The 16241-nt window shown below is 42.2% G+C and overlaps 3 protein-coding genes across 7 annotated transcripts; all 3 read left to right on the forward strand.

Annotated features, from left to right (window-relative positions):
- Positions 1 to 7: 7 nt before the first annotated feature.
- LOC140997897 (nuclear factor 7, ovary-like) lies at positions 8 to 3544 on the forward strand. The gene is made up of 2 exons (XM_073467947.1): positions 8 to 480; positions 585 to 3544. Exon 2 carries the CDS (start codon positions 600 to 602, stop codon positions 2034 to 2036), a length of 1437 nt encoding a protein of 478 aa, XP_073324048.1. The 5' UTR covers positions 8 to 480; positions 585 to 599; the 3' UTR covers positions 2037 to 3544.
- A 540-nt stretch (positions 3545 to 4084) lies between these two features.
- On the forward strand, positions 4085 to 8725 carry LOC140998578 (nuclear factor 7, ovary-like). Of its 2 annotated transcripts, none has more exons than XM_073468902.1 (3): positions 4085 to 4150; positions 5533 to 5654; positions 5730 to 8725. In XM_073468902.1, exon 3 carries the CDS (start codon positions 5767 to 5769, stop codon positions 7246 to 7248), a length of 1482 nt encoding a protein of 493 aa, XP_073325003.1. In that variant the 5' UTR covers positions 4085 to 4150; positions 5533 to 5654; positions 5730 to 5766; the 3' UTR covers positions 7249 to 8725. The 2 variants fall into 2 exon arrangements, with proteins under 2 accessions (XP_073325003.1, XP_073325002.1); XM_073468901.1 differs by having other exon boundaries at positions 5752 to 8725.
- Positions 8726 to 9278: 553 nt separating this feature from the next.
- On the forward strand, positions 9279 to 16028 carry LOC140998819 (nuclear factor 7, brain-like). 4 transcript variants are annotated; one of them, XM_073469209.1, is made up of 3 exons: positions 9279 to 9331; positions 10303 to 10396; positions 14341 to 16028. In XM_073469209.1, the coding sequence occupies exon 3, from the start codon at positions 14355 to 14357 to the stop codon at positions 15807 to 15809; it is 1455 nt and encodes a 484-aa protein (XP_073325310.1). In that variant the 5' UTR covers positions 9279 to 9331; positions 10303 to 10396; positions 14341 to 14354; the 3' UTR covers positions 15810 to 16028. The 4 variants fall into 4 exon arrangements, with proteins under 4 accessions (XP_073325310.1, XP_073325308.1, XP_073325307.1 ...); XM_073469207.1 differs by lacking the exon at positions 9279 to 9331 and adding an exon at positions 9711 to 10147 and having other exon boundaries at positions 10232 to 10396; XM_073469206.1 differs by lacking the exon at positions 9279 to 9331 and having other exon boundaries at positions 9711 to 10396.
- Positions 16029 to 16241: the final 213 nt, after the last annotated feature.

Raw genomic sequence — 16241 nt, forward strand, 5'->3', positions numbered from 1 at the left:
TAAAATGGAATAGTCCAACGTAGTGGGGACTGAAGGGGGCGGCCCGAGACACTCAAAATGGATTAAGCCTTGTGAAGCAATTTTAGCGCATGGGTTTTTTAGAAAAGCTTAATAAATAAGCGAAAGGCAAAAGAAAACTTTCTTAATCACAAGTTTATGAGGCCTTTTAACGGGGCTCTTGGTAGTTTGGAGCCCAGGGCGACCTCTGCCTGATGGTACGTGCTATGAAACAGCCCACTGGTCCATCTCAGTTTACAGCTCAGCATTCACAACACAAGGCTGATGAGGCTCCTCCCCCTGCGTGACTCCCCAGAGACACACCCGGAAGTGCAGTGTGTTAACTTTCGTTTCTCAGGAAAAAGACACTCGGACACACACACACACAAGCAGAGAGAGAGAGACGAGGAGAGATTCACAACTTCCACTGAGAGGACAGAAACAAGAGAAAACCTGTGCAACAGCTGACTTCACACGCTGAACGTGAGTTTACCACTAACAAAAGATTAAAACTTAAATGTTAACTTTTCAGTTGATGGACACGATTGATTGGTTTGCAGTGTGCTCACTTCCTGCTTTGTTTTCAGCGTTTTTCAACCACAATGGCCTCCATCTTAGAGGACGATCTCTCCTGTCCTGTCTGCCACGAGGTCTACAAAGATCCCGTCGTCCTGGCGTGTAGCCACAGCTTCTGTAGAGACTGTCTGCAGAGCTGGTGGAGAGGGAAACAAGCAAAGCAGTGTCCAGTGTGCAAGGCAAAATCTTCAACAAGTAATCCACCTCGTAACCTGGCATTGAAGAACCTGTGCGAGAGCTTCGAACTGCGAAAAGACCACAGACCTTCAACGGAGTCTGCGGCTCTCTGCAGTCTGCACGGTGAGAAGCTCAAACTCTTCTGTCTGGACCATCAGGAGCCGGTGTGTGTCGTCTGCAGAGACTCAAAAAAACACAAGAAACACAAATTCAATCCCATCGATGAAGCTGCACAGGATCTTAAAGAGGAGCTCCAGAAGTCCCTGAAGCCCTTACAGGAGAAACTGAAGGTCTTTAAACAAGTTAAAGGAAACTGTGATCAAACAGCAGAACACATCAAGGTCCAGGCCCGACACACAGAGAGTCAGATCAAGGAGCAGTTTAAGAAGCTTCATCAGTTTCTACAAGATGAAGAGGAGGCCAGGATCTCTGCTCTGAGGGAGGAAGAGAAGAAGAAGAGTCAGATGATGAAGAAGAAGACTGAAGCTCTGAGTAAAGACATAGCAGCTCTCTCAGACGCAGTCAAAGCCACAGAGGAGGATCTGAAAGCTGAAGACGTCTCGTTCCTGCAGAACTACAAGGCTGCAGTGAAGAGAGTCCAGCAGCGCCCCCTGCTGGAGGATCCACAGCTGCTCTCAGGAGCTCTGATAGACGTGGCCAAACACCTGGGCAACCTGAGCTTCAACATCTGGAACAAGATGAAGGAGACGGTCTCCTACACTCCTGTGATTCTGGATCCAAACTCTGCTCATCCAGAACTCCTCCTGTCTGAAGATCTGACCAGTGTGAGACATGCAGAGGAACAGATTATTCCTAAAAACCCAGAGAGGTTTGTTTACCACCCCTCCGTCCTCGGCTCTGAGGGCTTTGACTCAGGGACTCACAGCTGGGATGTTGAAGTTGGAGACGGTACAGACTGGTCCGTGGGAGTCGCTGCAGAGTCGGTCAAGAGGAAAGGGAACGTGAAGTCCAAATTATGGAGAATAAAATTCTCTGATGGTAAATATAAAGCCTGCTCCCCTGCAGCCACACCAGTTGTTCTCTCAGGGAAGAAGAAGAAGCTAAATGAGCCAAAGTATCATGTGATCAGAGTTAATCTGGACTTGGACGAACACGAGCTGTCGTTCTCCGATCCCGACACTGACACACTCATACACACCTTCACCTGCGCTTTCTCCGAGAAGCTGTTTCCATATATATGCAACAAAGATAAAAACCTCATCAAGATTTTACCGCAGGAGGACGACAACGACGGTGATGATGACGATGACGACTTGTTCGGTTAAAACCCTGAAATCGACCGTAACAGACAAAACATGGATGATGATCCTGTCTGAGTTCAGCCTCAATCAAAATGTGAATTGTAAATTACTGATAACGTTTGTGAGCAGACACATGTCTTCTGATGAAATATGAAAACATCTCCAACACATAGATGCTGTCTGTGAAAGAGTTTCCAGACTTTAATGTCTCTGTTGGTCATTTTGTCAGAGTAAGAGACACTTTATTGAAAATTGTGGGTTCGTACTTAGTTCCCTTCTCAGCTCAGTCGGCCTTTATCACAGAAGACATTTTGACAAGTCAAAGTAGGAAAAAGCACAGATGTGAACAGAAACCTTTTAATATGATGAATGACATTTAGCTGCTACAGACTCAGGGTCCTGCTCTGTTGCACGATCACAGTTTACAAGGACATTTGAACAGAGCTGTTGTTTATAATATCAGTAACACTGAGTGTGTTTTCCTACTGCGACGAGTCAAAATGTCGGCTGTGACGAAGGCTTAACGGCCAGCTGTAAGTGACCTGTGCCTTTTTAACATATGTTATTGCATTTTGAGTTCAAAATGAGTCATAGAAACTATATTTGTGTTTAGATTTTGAATTTAAAGCTGCAAAATGTAAGAATTTTGGTTTAATACATACATTTTTTTTTGATGAAATAACAGTTCTGACATTTTGTCACAGATGTCGATGTGTTATGTTGCAGAGATATCCACTGAAGTTAGCATGCTAAGCAGCTAGCCCCAGCCTTGTTCTGTCTCGCTATACAACCCCAAGCTCACAGTCTGGACCGTTAGCTGCATGGCTAACTGAGCTAAATAGCTAAAGGCAGCTACAGTTAGCGGCTGTTTGATATTGAGGTGGCCAATTCTTACATATTGCACCTTTTAAGGGGATTTTTTTCACACATACTTTGCATGTCTAAGAGATAAATGAATAATGAACAAAGGGACACAGGATTAAAACCTGGAAAATGTATTCTTAATTTCACTGTGCCTTTAAAGCAACGTAATGTAACTTTTTTTAACCTTAAAGTAACAGCTTTAAATCATTTTTCATGGTACAGTTGACAGATGTTCTTGTTTTTTCTTTGCTTCTTGTGTGAATGCAGAAAAGTTTCAGTCTAGTTTTGCTTTAGTTTGAAGTTTTGTATTGTTCTCATTGTTCTAAGGAGGTTTTCTACTGTTTGACATGAGGAGCAGAAGGTAGACAGACGTTTAGGATTGTGGGCCTGTTGTGGAGTATCTGTATGCCTTAATCACATCATCACACTCCTGTCCATGCCTGGTTATTTTGGGTGAGGAGCTTTCACTGCTATCGCTTTCATGCCAAAGCTTTAAGATTTTGATGCTCGCAATGTGATGTTAACCTGTTGTGATCGCTTTCAGCTACTTTTGGATATACATTTTTTAATGAAGGAAAGAGGTAAATGTGTTCAGATTTAGTGAACGTTGTGGTGGATGTGATTGTATTTCCTTTGAGAGAATGAACAAATAAAAGGTGAATCAACAAGAGGATGTCTTTTGTATTATTTAATAGAACGATAAAACAGAATAACAGAAGATAACAGAGTCGATCTGTTTCAGCTCAGTACACAGGAATGTACTTGTTGAGTCTGACAAAGAAATACAGACACAGTCACACTTTATTCAATAAAGTGATAAAATGGAGGTCTCAGGAGGAAGATGCGACGGCACTGAGCACAATCACAACACCTGCTGTTGAGCTGATAAGTTTCATGAGACAGAAATGTTCGTCTGTCGCCTCACGCAGCGAAGCACCTTACTTACACGACCAGCTCACTACACGTACACACTGTAGAGGGTGATGATACGCTTCATTACTACAAATGTAATTCTTAGTTTTGCGTTTGTGTCTGTTCTTCATGTCTCTGCTCTGCTGAGAAGAGATCGTACTGAGCATGTGCAAAAACAGCCTGACTGTGTTCAAAGTTCACATCAAACGTCAGCATGACGTCGACACACGGTCAAATTCTAGTCGCACATGAACTGGTTTTTATTCAGTGACAGTAACTGTGGGAAGAGAGCGTCTGCTGCCACATCTGTCGAGGAAACTGGATTCAAACCAGATACAGACGGAAAAACACCTCGTTGCTGCGTGAGTAACATGAAACCAGGATATAAAGAAAGACTATGATGCACTAACCTGTTGATCTCCTCCTCACATGTATTAACGGAAACATTTTCTGCTCATTTTCAGGTTCATAATTTTATTTTAGGTCACTACTTCAATAGGTTTACAAGCTTTAATGCTCAAAAACATCAGTTTTCTCATTTTGTCCAGTGCTGCAGCAGAAACACTGTGTTAGCTCCTGTCTCTTTAAGCCCCGCCCCTCTCCTGAATACCCAGTCTGCTCTGATTGGTCAGCTCACACACGCCCGAGCCAGCACTGCTAACAACAACAGAGCCAAACTAGCTGCTAGACATTAATTATGCAAATGTGTGACATGGTGATGTAGTGTGATGTCACAGAATTGAAGGCGGGGCTACTGACGAGGCGTTTCAGGAGCAGTGTTTTCTGTGGGAGAGAGGAGCTTCTGTTGGTGCAGACTTTGACCTTCACTTTCTAGATCTTTTCCATGAAGAAGAACAAATATAAAACAGTGAAGCAAAGGAGAAAGTGAAAAAGCATAAGAGGTCTTCCGTGATAGCATACACAAAAAAATCTGTGTGTGTCTGTCTGTGTGCAGCTTTTATGCCTGAGTCAGCTTTCTCTTTAAGATGAATAGAGAGGTCAAATCAAATCCTAAAAAATGTCTCAAAATAAATCTCATGTCTGGATGACTACAAGACTGCCTGGTTTCAGATTAATTAACACTTCATATGGTAATTAGTTTCATCCAAATCTGACAAGGACTGATGAGGATCAACCAAATATATCATAATATCATGTTACGATGCATTTAACTGCTGTTGTGATGTTACAACATGTTGAGTTTTGTGCTAAATATAGATCTTTTTTCTTCCATAAACGATTATCTCAACAAAACACTGCATTTGAAAGACTTTAATGATTTTTTTACTGACTTGACAGGTCACATGGTCAGACTTTGTAACATTTCAGGAATATCAAATCGATGTTAAATCATAATCTGGGACATTTCCAACACTGTGTGATGTCGTTTCAGTGTATTCCTGCAGCTGTGTGTTATTCAAAGCTGAGTGTAGGTCTGTAAATTCTGAGGTTTGAGCATGAATATAAATCAAGTCCTTCATACTACGACAGACAGAAACATAAACAGACAAACTACTAAACATACACCTTCTGCTTAAAGTGGACGACGACAAGACTGCCTGGTTTCAAACCAGGGAGCTTGTGGTAACAAGGTATAGGTGTTTGGCCTCTAGTCCACCATCACGTCAATGAGATCCTGGTCTATTACAGTTAACAGCCGAGCAATTACAAGAAATGGTCTGATAGTTCCACCTCTTGCGTGACTCACCAGAGATAAACCAGGTAACAGTGTGTTATTTTTCAGAAGAGGCGACAGATGTTGAGAGATTCACCTGCAAACTCACAACTTCCACTGAGAGAGGACGGAAACAGGAGAGAAAACTGGAAACTGCTTCTTCAACCTGCAGCTGACTTCACACACTGAACGTGAGTTTACCACCAACAAAGCACACAAACAACAGTGAACTTTCTGGTTGATAGACCTGACTGATTGATTTGCAGTTTCTGCCTGCTTTATTTTCAGCATTTTTCAAACACAATGGCTTCAGTATCAGAGGAGGATCTCTCCTGTCCCATCTGTCATGACATCTTTAAACATCCTGTCGTCCTGTCATGCAGCCACAGCTTCTGTAGAGACTGTCTGCAGAGCTGGTGGAGAGGGAAACAAACAAAGCAGTGTCCAGTGTGCAAGGCAAGATCTTCAACAAGTGATCCACCTCGTAACCTGGCATTAAAGAACCTGTGTGAGAGCGTCGTACTGAAGAGAGATCAGTCAGCTTCAGCTTCAGCTTCAGCTTCAGCAGAGGCTCTCTGCAGTCTGCACGGTGAGAAACTCAAACTCTTCTGTCTGGACCATCAGCAGCCGGTGTGTGTCGTCTGCAGAGACTCAAAAACACACAACAACCACAGATTCAGACCCGTCGATGAAGCTGCACAGGATCTTAAAGAGGAGCTCCAGAAGTCCCTGAAGCCCTTACAGGAGAAACTGAAGGTCTTTGAACAAGCTAAAGGAAACTGTGATCAAACTGCAAAACACATCAAGGTCCAGGCCCGACACACAGAGAGTCAGATCAAGGAGCAGTTTAAGAAGCTTCATCAGTTTCTAGAAGATGAAGAGGAGGCCAGGATCTCTGCTCTGAGGGAGGAAGAGGAGCAGAAGAGTCAGATGATGAAGAAAAAGACTGAAGCTCTGGGTAAAGACATAGCAGCTCTCTCAGACACAGTCAGAGCCACAGAGGAGGAGCTGAGAGCTGAAGACGTCTCATTCCTGCAGAACTACAAGGCTGCAGTGAAGAGAGTCCGGCAGCGCCCCCTGCTGGAGGATCCACAGCTGCTCTCAGGAGCTCTGATAGACGAGGCCAAACACCTGGGCAACCTGAGCTTCAACATCTGGGAAAAGATGAAGGAGACGGTCTCCTACACTCCTGTGATTCTGGATCCAAACTCTGCTCATCCAGAACTCCTCCTGTCTGAAGATCTGACCAGTGTGACCCACGGAGTGAGACAGAGGCTTCCTAAAAACCCAGAGAGGTTTGATTTCTGCCGCATTGTCCTCGGATCTGAGGGCTTTGACTCAGGGACTCACAGCTGGGATGTTGAAGTTGGAGACGGTACAGACTGGTCCGTGGGAGTCGCTGCAGAGTCGGTCAAGAGGAAAGGGAACGTAAAGTCCAAATTATGGAGAATTGAATTCTCTGATGGTCAATATAAAGCCTGCTCCCCTGCAGCCACACCAGTTGTTCTCTCAGGGAAGAGGAAGAAGCTAAATAAGCCAAAGTATCAGCTGATCAGAGTTTATCTGGACTTGGACGAACAGGAGCTGTCGTTCTCCGATCCCAACACTGACATACTCATACACACCTTCACCTGCGCTTTCTCTGAGAAGCTGTTTCCATATATATGCAACAAAGATAAAAACCCGATCAAGATTTTACCGCAGGAGGAGGAGGACGACGACGATGATGACGATGATGACGATGACTCCAGTAGTGATGATGACAGTTATGACTTGTATGGTTAAAGCACTAAAATAGACCGTAACAGACAAAACATGGGTGATGATCCTGTCTGAGTTCAGCCTCAATCAAAATGTGAATTGTAAATTACTGATAACGTGTGTGAGCAGACGAATGTCTTCTGATGAAATATGAAAACATCTCCAACACATAGATGCTGTCTGTGAAAGAGTTTCCAGACTTTAATGTCTCTGTTGGTCATTTTGTCAGAGTAAGAGACACTTTATTGAAAATTGTGGGTTCGTACTTAGTTCCCTTCTCAGCTCAGTCGGCCTTTATCACAGAAGACATTTTGACAAGTCAAAGTAGGAAAAAGCACAGATGTGAACGGTAACCTTTTAATATGATGAATTACATTTGGCTGCTACAGACTCAGGGTCCTGCTCTGTTGCACGATCACAGTTTACAAGGACATTTGAACAGAGCTGTCGTTTATAATATCAGTAACACTGAGTGTGTTTTCCTTCTACGACGAGTCAAAATGTCGGCTGTGACAAAGACTTAACGGCCACCTGTAAGTGATCTGTGCCTTTTTAACATATGTTATTGCATTTTGAGTTGAAAATGAGTCATACAAACTATTTTTGTGTTTAGATTTTGAATTTAAAGCTGCAAAATGTAAGAATTTTGGTTTAATACATACATTTTTTTTGATGAAATAACAGTTCTGACATTTTGTCACAGATGTCGATGTGTTATGTTGCAGAGATATCCACTGAAGTTAGCATGCTAAGCAGCTAGCCCCAGGCTTGTTCTGTCTCGCTATACAACCCCAAGCTCACAGTCTGGACCGTTAGCTGCGTGGCTAACTGAGCTAAATAGCTAAAGGCAGCTGCAGTTAGCGGCTGTTTGAGTTTGAGGTGGCCAATTCTTACATATTGCACCTTTTAAGGGGATTTTTTTCACACATACTTTGCATGTCTAAGAGATAAATGAATAATGAACAAAGGGACACAGGATTAAAACCTGGAAAATGTATTCTTAATTTCACTGTGCCTTTAAAGCAACGTAATGTAACTTTTTTTAACCTTAAAATAACAGCTTTAAATCATTTTTCATGGTACAGTGGACAGATGTTCTTGTTTTTTCTTTGCTTCTTGTGTGAATGCAGAAAAGTTTCAGTCTAGTTTTGCTTTAGTTTAAAGTTTTGTATTGTTTGACATGAGGAGCAGAAGGTAGACAGACATTTAAGATTGTGGGCCTGTTGTGGAGTATCTGTATGCCTTAATCACATCATCACACTCCTGTCCATGCCTGGTTATTTTGGGTGAGGAGCTTTCACTGCTGTCGCTTTCATGCCAAAGCTTTAAGATTTTGATGCTCGCAATGTGATGTTAACCTGTTGTGATCGCTTTCAGCTACTTTTGGATATACATTTGTTAATGAAGGAAAGAGGTAAATGTGTTCAGATTTATTGAACGTTGTGGTGGATGTGATTGTATTTCCTCTGAGAGAATGAACAAATAAAGGGTGAATCAACAAGAGGATGTCTTTTGTATTATTTAATAGAACGATAAAACAGAATAACAGAAGATAACAGAGTCGATCTGTTTCAGCTCAGTACACAGGAATGTACTTGTTGAGTCTGACAAAGAAATACAGACACAGTCACACTTTATTCAATAAAGTGATAAAATGGAGGTCTCAGGAGGAAGATGCGACGGCACTGAGCACAATCACAACACCTGCTGTTGAGCTGATAAGTTTCATGAGACAGAAATGTTCGTCTGTCGCCTCACGCAGCGAAGCACCTTACTTACACGACCAGCTCACTACAAGTACACACTGTAGAGGGTGATGATACGCTTCATTACTACAAATGTAATTCTTAGTTTTGGGTTTGTGTCTGTTCTTCATGTCTCTGCTCTGCTGAGAAGAGATTGTACTGAGCATGTGCAAAAACAGCCTGACTGTGTTCAAAGTTCACATCAAACGTCAGCATGACGTCGACACAGGGTCAAATTCTAGTCGCACATGAACTGGTTTTTATTCAGTGACAGTAACTGTGGGAAGAGAGCGTCTGCTGCCACATCTGTCGAGGAAACTGGATTCAAACCAGATACAGACGGAAAAACACCTCGTTGCTGTGTGAATAACATGAAACCAGGATATAAAGAAAGACTATGATGCACTAACCTGTTGACCTCCTCCTCACATGTATTAAAGGAGACATTTTCTGCTCATTATCAGGTTCATAATTTTATTTTAGGTCACTACTTCAATAGGTTTACAAGCTTTAATGCTCAAAAACATCAGTTTTCTCATTTTGTCCAGTGCTGCAGCAGAAACACTGTGTTAGCTCCTGTCTCTTTAAGCCCCGCCCCTCTCCTGAATACCCAGTCTGCTCTGATTGGTCAGCTCACACACGCCTGAGCCAGCACTGCTAACAACAACAGAGCCAAACTAGCTGCTAGACATTAATTATGCAAATGTGTGACATGGTGATGTAGTGTGATGTCATAGAATTGAAGGCGGGGCTACTGACGAGGCGTTTCAGGAGCAGTGTTTTCTGTGGGAGAGAGGAGCTTCTGTTGGTGCAGACTTTGACCTTCACTTTCTAGATCTTTTCCATGAAGAAGATCAAATATAAAACACTGAAGCAAAGGAGAAAGTGAAAAAGCATAAGAGGTCTTCCTTGATAGCATACACAAAAAAAATCTGCGTGTGTCTGACAATCTTTAAAATGGCTTCTACTCCTTCACCCTCATTAAAAAATACCACATGACTATAATAAGCTGCCTCTTAAAACCTGTTTTCACACTTTCAGTAATGAACAAGGAAACAGTGTCAAACTCTACTCATACATCATTCTGCACAGTGAAGCTCAAACACTCGACTGCAGGAACAAGAAGAAAAACACATTTCTGACTTTACCCAAAACCAAGAAACTGACTGTCAACCCAGGTAGGTTGTGTTAACACATTAGTCTTTGGCCTCCACTCCACTTGTGGCAGTAATTTGAGAAAATGTAAACGCAATCTGTTACAGAAAAACAAATGCACGCTCTGCGTAACCCACCAAACCAGAAATACACCAGGAAATATGTGTTATTTTGTCAGTGCTCTGAGACGGAGAGACAGCCAAGGAGAGATTTACCTTCGTTTCAGATTGGAAACTGCTTCTTCAACCTGCAGCTGACTTCACACACTGAACGTGAGTTTACCACCAACAAAGAACACAAACATATAAATCCTAAAAAGATAACTTTCTAATTGATAGACACGATCGATTGATTTGCAGTTTCTGCCTGCTTTGTTTTCAGCATTTTTCAAACACAATGGCTTCAGTAACAGAGGAGGATCTCTCCTGTCCCATCTGTCAGGACGTCTACAAAGATCCTGTTCTCCTGTCATGCAGTCACAGTGTCTGTAGACACTGTCTGCAGAGATGGTGGAGAAAGAAACGAACACAGGAGTGTCCAGTTTGTAAGAGCAGTTCTTTAATAAGTGATCCACCTCGTAACCTGGCATTAAAGAACCTGTGTGAGAGCTTCGTACTGCAGAGAGATCAGAGAGCTTCAGCAGAGGATCTCTGCAGTCTGCACGGTGAGGAACTCAAACTCTTCTGTCTGGACCATCAGCAGCCGGTGTGTGTCGTCTGCAGAGACTCAAAAACACACTACAACCACAGATTCAGACCCGTCGATGAAGCTGCACAGGATCTTAAAAAGGAGCTCCAGAAGTCCCTGAAGCCCCTAAAAGAGAAACTGAAGGTCTTTGAACAAGTTAAAGGAAACTGTGATCAAACAGCAAAACACATCAAGGTCCAGGCCCGACACACAGAGAAGCAGATTAAGGAGCAGTTTAAGAAGCTTCATCAATTTCTAGAAGAGGAAGAGGAGGCCAGGATCTCTGCACTGAGGGAGGAAGAGGAGCAGAAGAGTCAGATGATGAAGAAGAAGACTGAAGCTCTGGTTAAAGACATAGCAGCTCTCTCAGACGCAATCAGAGCCACAGAGGAGGAGCTGAGAGCTGAAGACGTCTCATTCCTGCAGAACTACAAGGCTGCAGTGAAGAGAGTCCAGCAGCGCCCCCTGCTGGAGGATCCACAGCTGCTCTCAGGAGCTCTGATAGACGTGGCCAAACACCTGGGCAACCTGAGCTTCAACATCTGGAACAAGATGAAGGACATAGTGTCCTACACTCCTGTGATTCTGGAACCAAACTCTGCTCATCCAGAACTCCTCCTGTCTGAAGATCTGACCAGTGTGACCCACGGAGTGAGACAGAGGCTTCCTAAAAACCCAGAGAGGTTTGTTTACCACCCCTCCGTCCTTGGCTCTGAGGGTTTTGACTCAGGGACTCACAGCTGGGATGTTGAAGTTGGAGACGGTACAGACTGGTCCGTGGGAGTCGCTGCAGAGTCGGTCAAGAGGAAAGGGAACGTGAAGTCCAAATTATGGAGAATAAAATTCTCTGATGGTAAATATAAAGCCTGCTCCCCTGCAGCCACACCAGTTTTTCTTCCAGGGAAGAAGAGGAAGCTAAATGAGCCAAAGTATCAGCTGATCAGAGTTCATCTGGACTGGGACGAACAGGAGCTGTCGTTCTCCGATCCTGAAGCTCACACACACTTACACACCTTCACCTGCGCTTTCTCCGAGAAGCTGTTTCCATATATATGCAACAAAGATAAAAACCTGATCAAGATTTTACCGCAGGAGGACGACAACAACGACGATGATAATGGCGACGATGACTCCAGTAGTTACGATGACACTGATGACTTGTTCGGTTAAAGCACTGAAAGTTTGTCAGAGTAAGAGACACTTTATTGAAAATTGTGGGTTCGTACTTAGTTCCCTTCTCAGCTCAGTCGGCCTTTATCACAGAAAAGACATTTTGACAAGTCAAAGTAGGAAAAAGCACGTCTCATTCCTGCAGCTCTTTCCATACATACGCAATAGAGATGAACGCCCAGTTAAGATTATACAAAAGAAATATGGAGTCGATGATGATGATGATGATGTTGATGATGATGATGATGATGTTGATGATGATGATGATGGTGATGATGATGATGATGATGATGATGATGATGATGATGATGTTGATGATGATGATGATGGTGATGATGAGGTTGTGGAGACAGAGGAAAGTACCATGCAGCAGAATGCGATGTAATTTTACTGCTTTTGTCTTGAAATGATCAGTGGAACAGGAGAATAGACAGCAGGAAGAACATGTGACACAAACATGAGACAACTCCAGAGATGATCCTGCATTTAAAAGCAGTTGATTTTACTTTGTCGCTCATTTTATCTTATTTTGTGTTCAGATTTGTGGTGATGTTGATTCATTAGCAGTCTATAAACTGGTAACAAGTTCCTTCAAGTGTTTACAAATGTCTTATAATCTAACAATAATGAGTTGGTGATGCTGTAGTAAACACGTATAGTTTTATAAACACAGTAATGTTAATAAGACACAGAGACATGCAGAAATGTAAGATTTTAGGACTGCTGTGAGTATTTGCACGTTAATTCAATCATAACTTTTTGGGTGTTTTCTAAGTATCAATAGTGCAACGTTGTAAAATGATTTGAGATCATTATGTTTCAGTATTTTTTTTAATCAATATAAGAGAACATGTGTGATGATAACACTTTATTTAAGGTCCTTGTAATAATCTTTAGTTAACAGGTTCTAAGGCCCTTATAAATAATAAATAATGAAATAATCTAATGAAAAACTGATCAACTGAAAATAGATGAACAAATGTTTGCGATGATTTTCTGCATTTTTATCAGCAAAATGTTTCCTCTCAAGATAGAAATAAAAGATGTGTGTGTGACAGACCTGAGTGTGTGTGTTTATCTTGTGTTTATCCCTGTTTCTGCATCATTGTGATGTCACCAGATCCGATTGGTCGGCACTCAGCTGACTGGTTTTTATAGGAACACACACACTACCTGTCTGTGTGTGTGTGTGTGTGTGTAAGTGTCATTGTGTTATTTTTGGCTGCTTACCTCAGAATGATATATAATATATTCAGTGTGAGAGAGAAAGAGTGTGTGTGTGTGTGTGTGTGTGATCAGATCTGCCTCAGCACATGAGCAGCAGTTTGTGATGATTCAGTGCTGACGTCATTCTTAGATTGTGGATCCAAACTGTACCTGTGGAAAATTAATCAATAAATAATAATCTGTTCATTCAAAACAATATAATAATAATAATAATAATAATAACTTTATTTATTTAGCACCTTTAACAACAGACTTTACAAAGTGCTTTGACGGACAGCAAAAGCATCTAATCTATAAAAACATTCATTTTATCGTAAACCTATTTTACATTTATTTAAATACAGTCAAGTTATTATAATAAACTGTACGACATGATACGATATGACACATCGCTCATAATGTAACAGTATCTATTGTTGGTCAAGACATTTAATTTGCTGTCACACACGTACAGGTAGTTTTTTTCACTATAAAGTGCACAAATATATATAATATACTTCACTGTTTGCAGGAATGTCCATTGCTAAAATGTATTGTGGTGACTGGTGCTGCTGAATATTAGAGCAGAGTCGACTTCCAAACTACTTGTGATGTCACAAATCTCACCTGTAAGCCGCCTCTTACAGATTTCACACTTTCAGTAATGAAAAAGGAAACAGTGTCAAACTCTCCTCATACATCATTGTGCACAGTGAAGCTCAAACACTCGACTGCAGGAACAAGAAGAAAAACACATTTCTGACTTTACCCAAAACCAAGAAACTGACTGTCAACCCAGGTAGGTTGTGTTAACACATTAGTCTTTGGCCTCCACTCCACTTGTGGCAGTAATGTGAGAAAATGTAAACGCAATCTGTTACAGAAAAACAAATGCACGCTCTGCGTAACTCACCAAACCAGAAATACACCAGGAAATACAGTGGTTTCCTTTCAGTGCTCTGAGACGGAGAGACAGCCAAGGAGAGATTTACCTTCGTTTCAGATTGGAAACTGCTTCTTCGACCTGCAGCTGACTTCACACACTGAACGTGAGTTTACCACCAGCAAAGAACACAAAAACAACAGTGAACTTTCTATCAAATAGACACGATCAATTGATTTGCAGTGTACTCACTTCCTGCTTTGTTTTCAGCATTTTTCAACCACATGGCCTCCATCTTAGAGGACGAACTCGCCTGTCATGTCTGTCAGGAAGTCTTCAAAGACCCTGTTCTCCTGTCATGCAGCCACAGCCTCTGTAAAGACTGTCTGCAGAGCTGGTGGACAGAGAAACAAACACAGGAGTGTCCAGTTTGTAAGAGAAGATCATCAAGAAGTGAACCACCGTGCAACTTGACACTAAAGAACCTGTGTGAGAGCTTCATACTGAGGAGAGATCAGAGAGCTTCAGCTTCAGCAGAGGCTCTCTGCAGTCTGCACGGTGAGAAACTCAAACTCTTCTGTCTGGACCATCAGCAGCCGGTGTGTGTCGTCTGCAGAGACTCAAAAACACACAACAAACACAGATTCAGTCCCATCGATGAAGCTGCACAGGATCTTAAAGAGGAGCTCCAGAAGTCCCTGAAGCCCTTACAGGAGCAACTGAAGGTCTTTGAACAAGTTAAAGGAAACTGCGATCAAACAGCAGAACACATCAATGTCCAGGCCCGACACACAGAGAAGGAGATCAAGGAGCAGTTTAAGAAGCTTCATCAGTTTCTAGAAGATGAAGAGGAGGCCAGGATCTCTGCTCTGAGGGAGGAAGAGGAGCAGAAGAGTCAGATGATGAAGGAGAAGACTGAAGCTCTGAGTAAAGACATAGTAGCTCTTTCAGAAGCAATCAGAGCCACAGAGGAGGATCTGAAAGCTGAAGACGTCTCATTCCTGCAGAACTACAAGGCTGCAGTGAAGAGAGTCCAGCAGCGCCCCCTGCTGGAGGATCCACAGCTGCTCTCAGGAGCTCTGATAGACGTGGCCAAACACCTGGGCAACCTGACCGACAACATCTGTGACAAGATTTTGGAGACGGTCTCCTACGCTCCTGTGATTCTGGATCCAAACTCTGCTCATCCAGAACTCCTCCTGTCTGAAGATCTGACCAGTATGAGACGTGGAGAGAGACAGAAGCTTCCTGATAATCCAGAGAGGTTTGATGACCACCCCTCCGTCCTCGGCTCTAAGGGCTTTGACTCAGGGACTCACAGCTGGGATGTTGAAGTTGGAGACGGTACAGACTGGTCCGTGGGAGTCGCTGCAGAGTCGGTCAAGAGGAAAGGGAACATGCTGTCTGGTATATGGAGGATAGGATTCTCCGATGGTGAATATAAAGCCTGCTGCCCAGAAGCCCAACCAATTGTGCTCTCAATGGAGATGAAGCTGCAGAAGATCAGTGTGAATCTGGACTGGAACAAAGGAAAGCTGTCGTTCTCTGATCCTGACACTAAAGCACAAATACACACCTTTAAACACACTTTCACTGAGAAGCTCTTTCCATACATACGCAATAGAGATGAATGCCCAGTTAAGATTATACAAGAGATATATGAAGATGATGATGATGATGATGGTGATGATGAGGTTGTGAAGACAGAGGAAAGTACCATGCAGCAGAATGCGATGTAATTTTACTGCATTTGTCTTGAAATGATCAGTGGAACAGGAGAATAGACAGCAGGAAGAACATGTGACACAAACATGAGACAACTCCAGAGATGATCCTGGATTTAAAAGTTTGTTAATGTTGATTTCACTTTGTCGCTCATTTTATCTTATTTTGTGTTCACATTTGTGGTGATGTTGATTTACAATGCAAGTTCAATAAATAGAAGATAGAAAATAAAAGATGTGGAAAATTAATCAATAAGAAATAATCTGTTCATTAAAAACAATATAATAATAATAATAATAATTATAACTTTATTTATCGAGCACCTTTCACAACAGACTTTACAAAGTGCTTTGACAGACAGCAAAAGCATCTAATCTATAAAAACATTAATTTTATTGTAAACTTATTTTACATTTATTTAAATACAGTCAAGTTATTATAATAAA

The sequence above is a fragment of the Pagrus major genome, chromosome 6, assembly GCF_040436345.1.
Source record: "Pagrus major chromosome 6, Pma_NU_1.0".
Lineage (NCBI taxonomy): Eukaryota > Metazoa > Chordata > Actinopteri > Spariformes > Sparidae > Pagrus > Pagrus major.

What these genes read in the sequence shown, in the direction of transcription:
- LOC140997897 (XM_073467947.1), top strand. Translation starts at nt 600, where the DNA reads ATGGCCTCCATCTTAGAGGACGATCTCTCCTGTCCTGTCTGCCACGAG.
- LOC140998578 (XM_073468902.1), top strand. Translation starts at nt 5,767, where the DNA reads ATGGCTTCAGTATCAGAGGAGGATCTCTCCTGTCCCATCTGTCATGAC.
- LOC140998819 (XM_073469206.1), top strand. Translation starts at nt 10,240, where the DNA reads ATGCACGCTCTGCGTAACCCACCAAACCAGAAATACACCAGGAAATAT. An exon ending in GCTGACTTCACACACTGAAC is followed by an intron (nt 10,397 to 14,340) that starts GTGAGTTTACCA and finishes CTTTGTTTTCAG; the next exon opens with CATTTTTCAACCACATGGCC.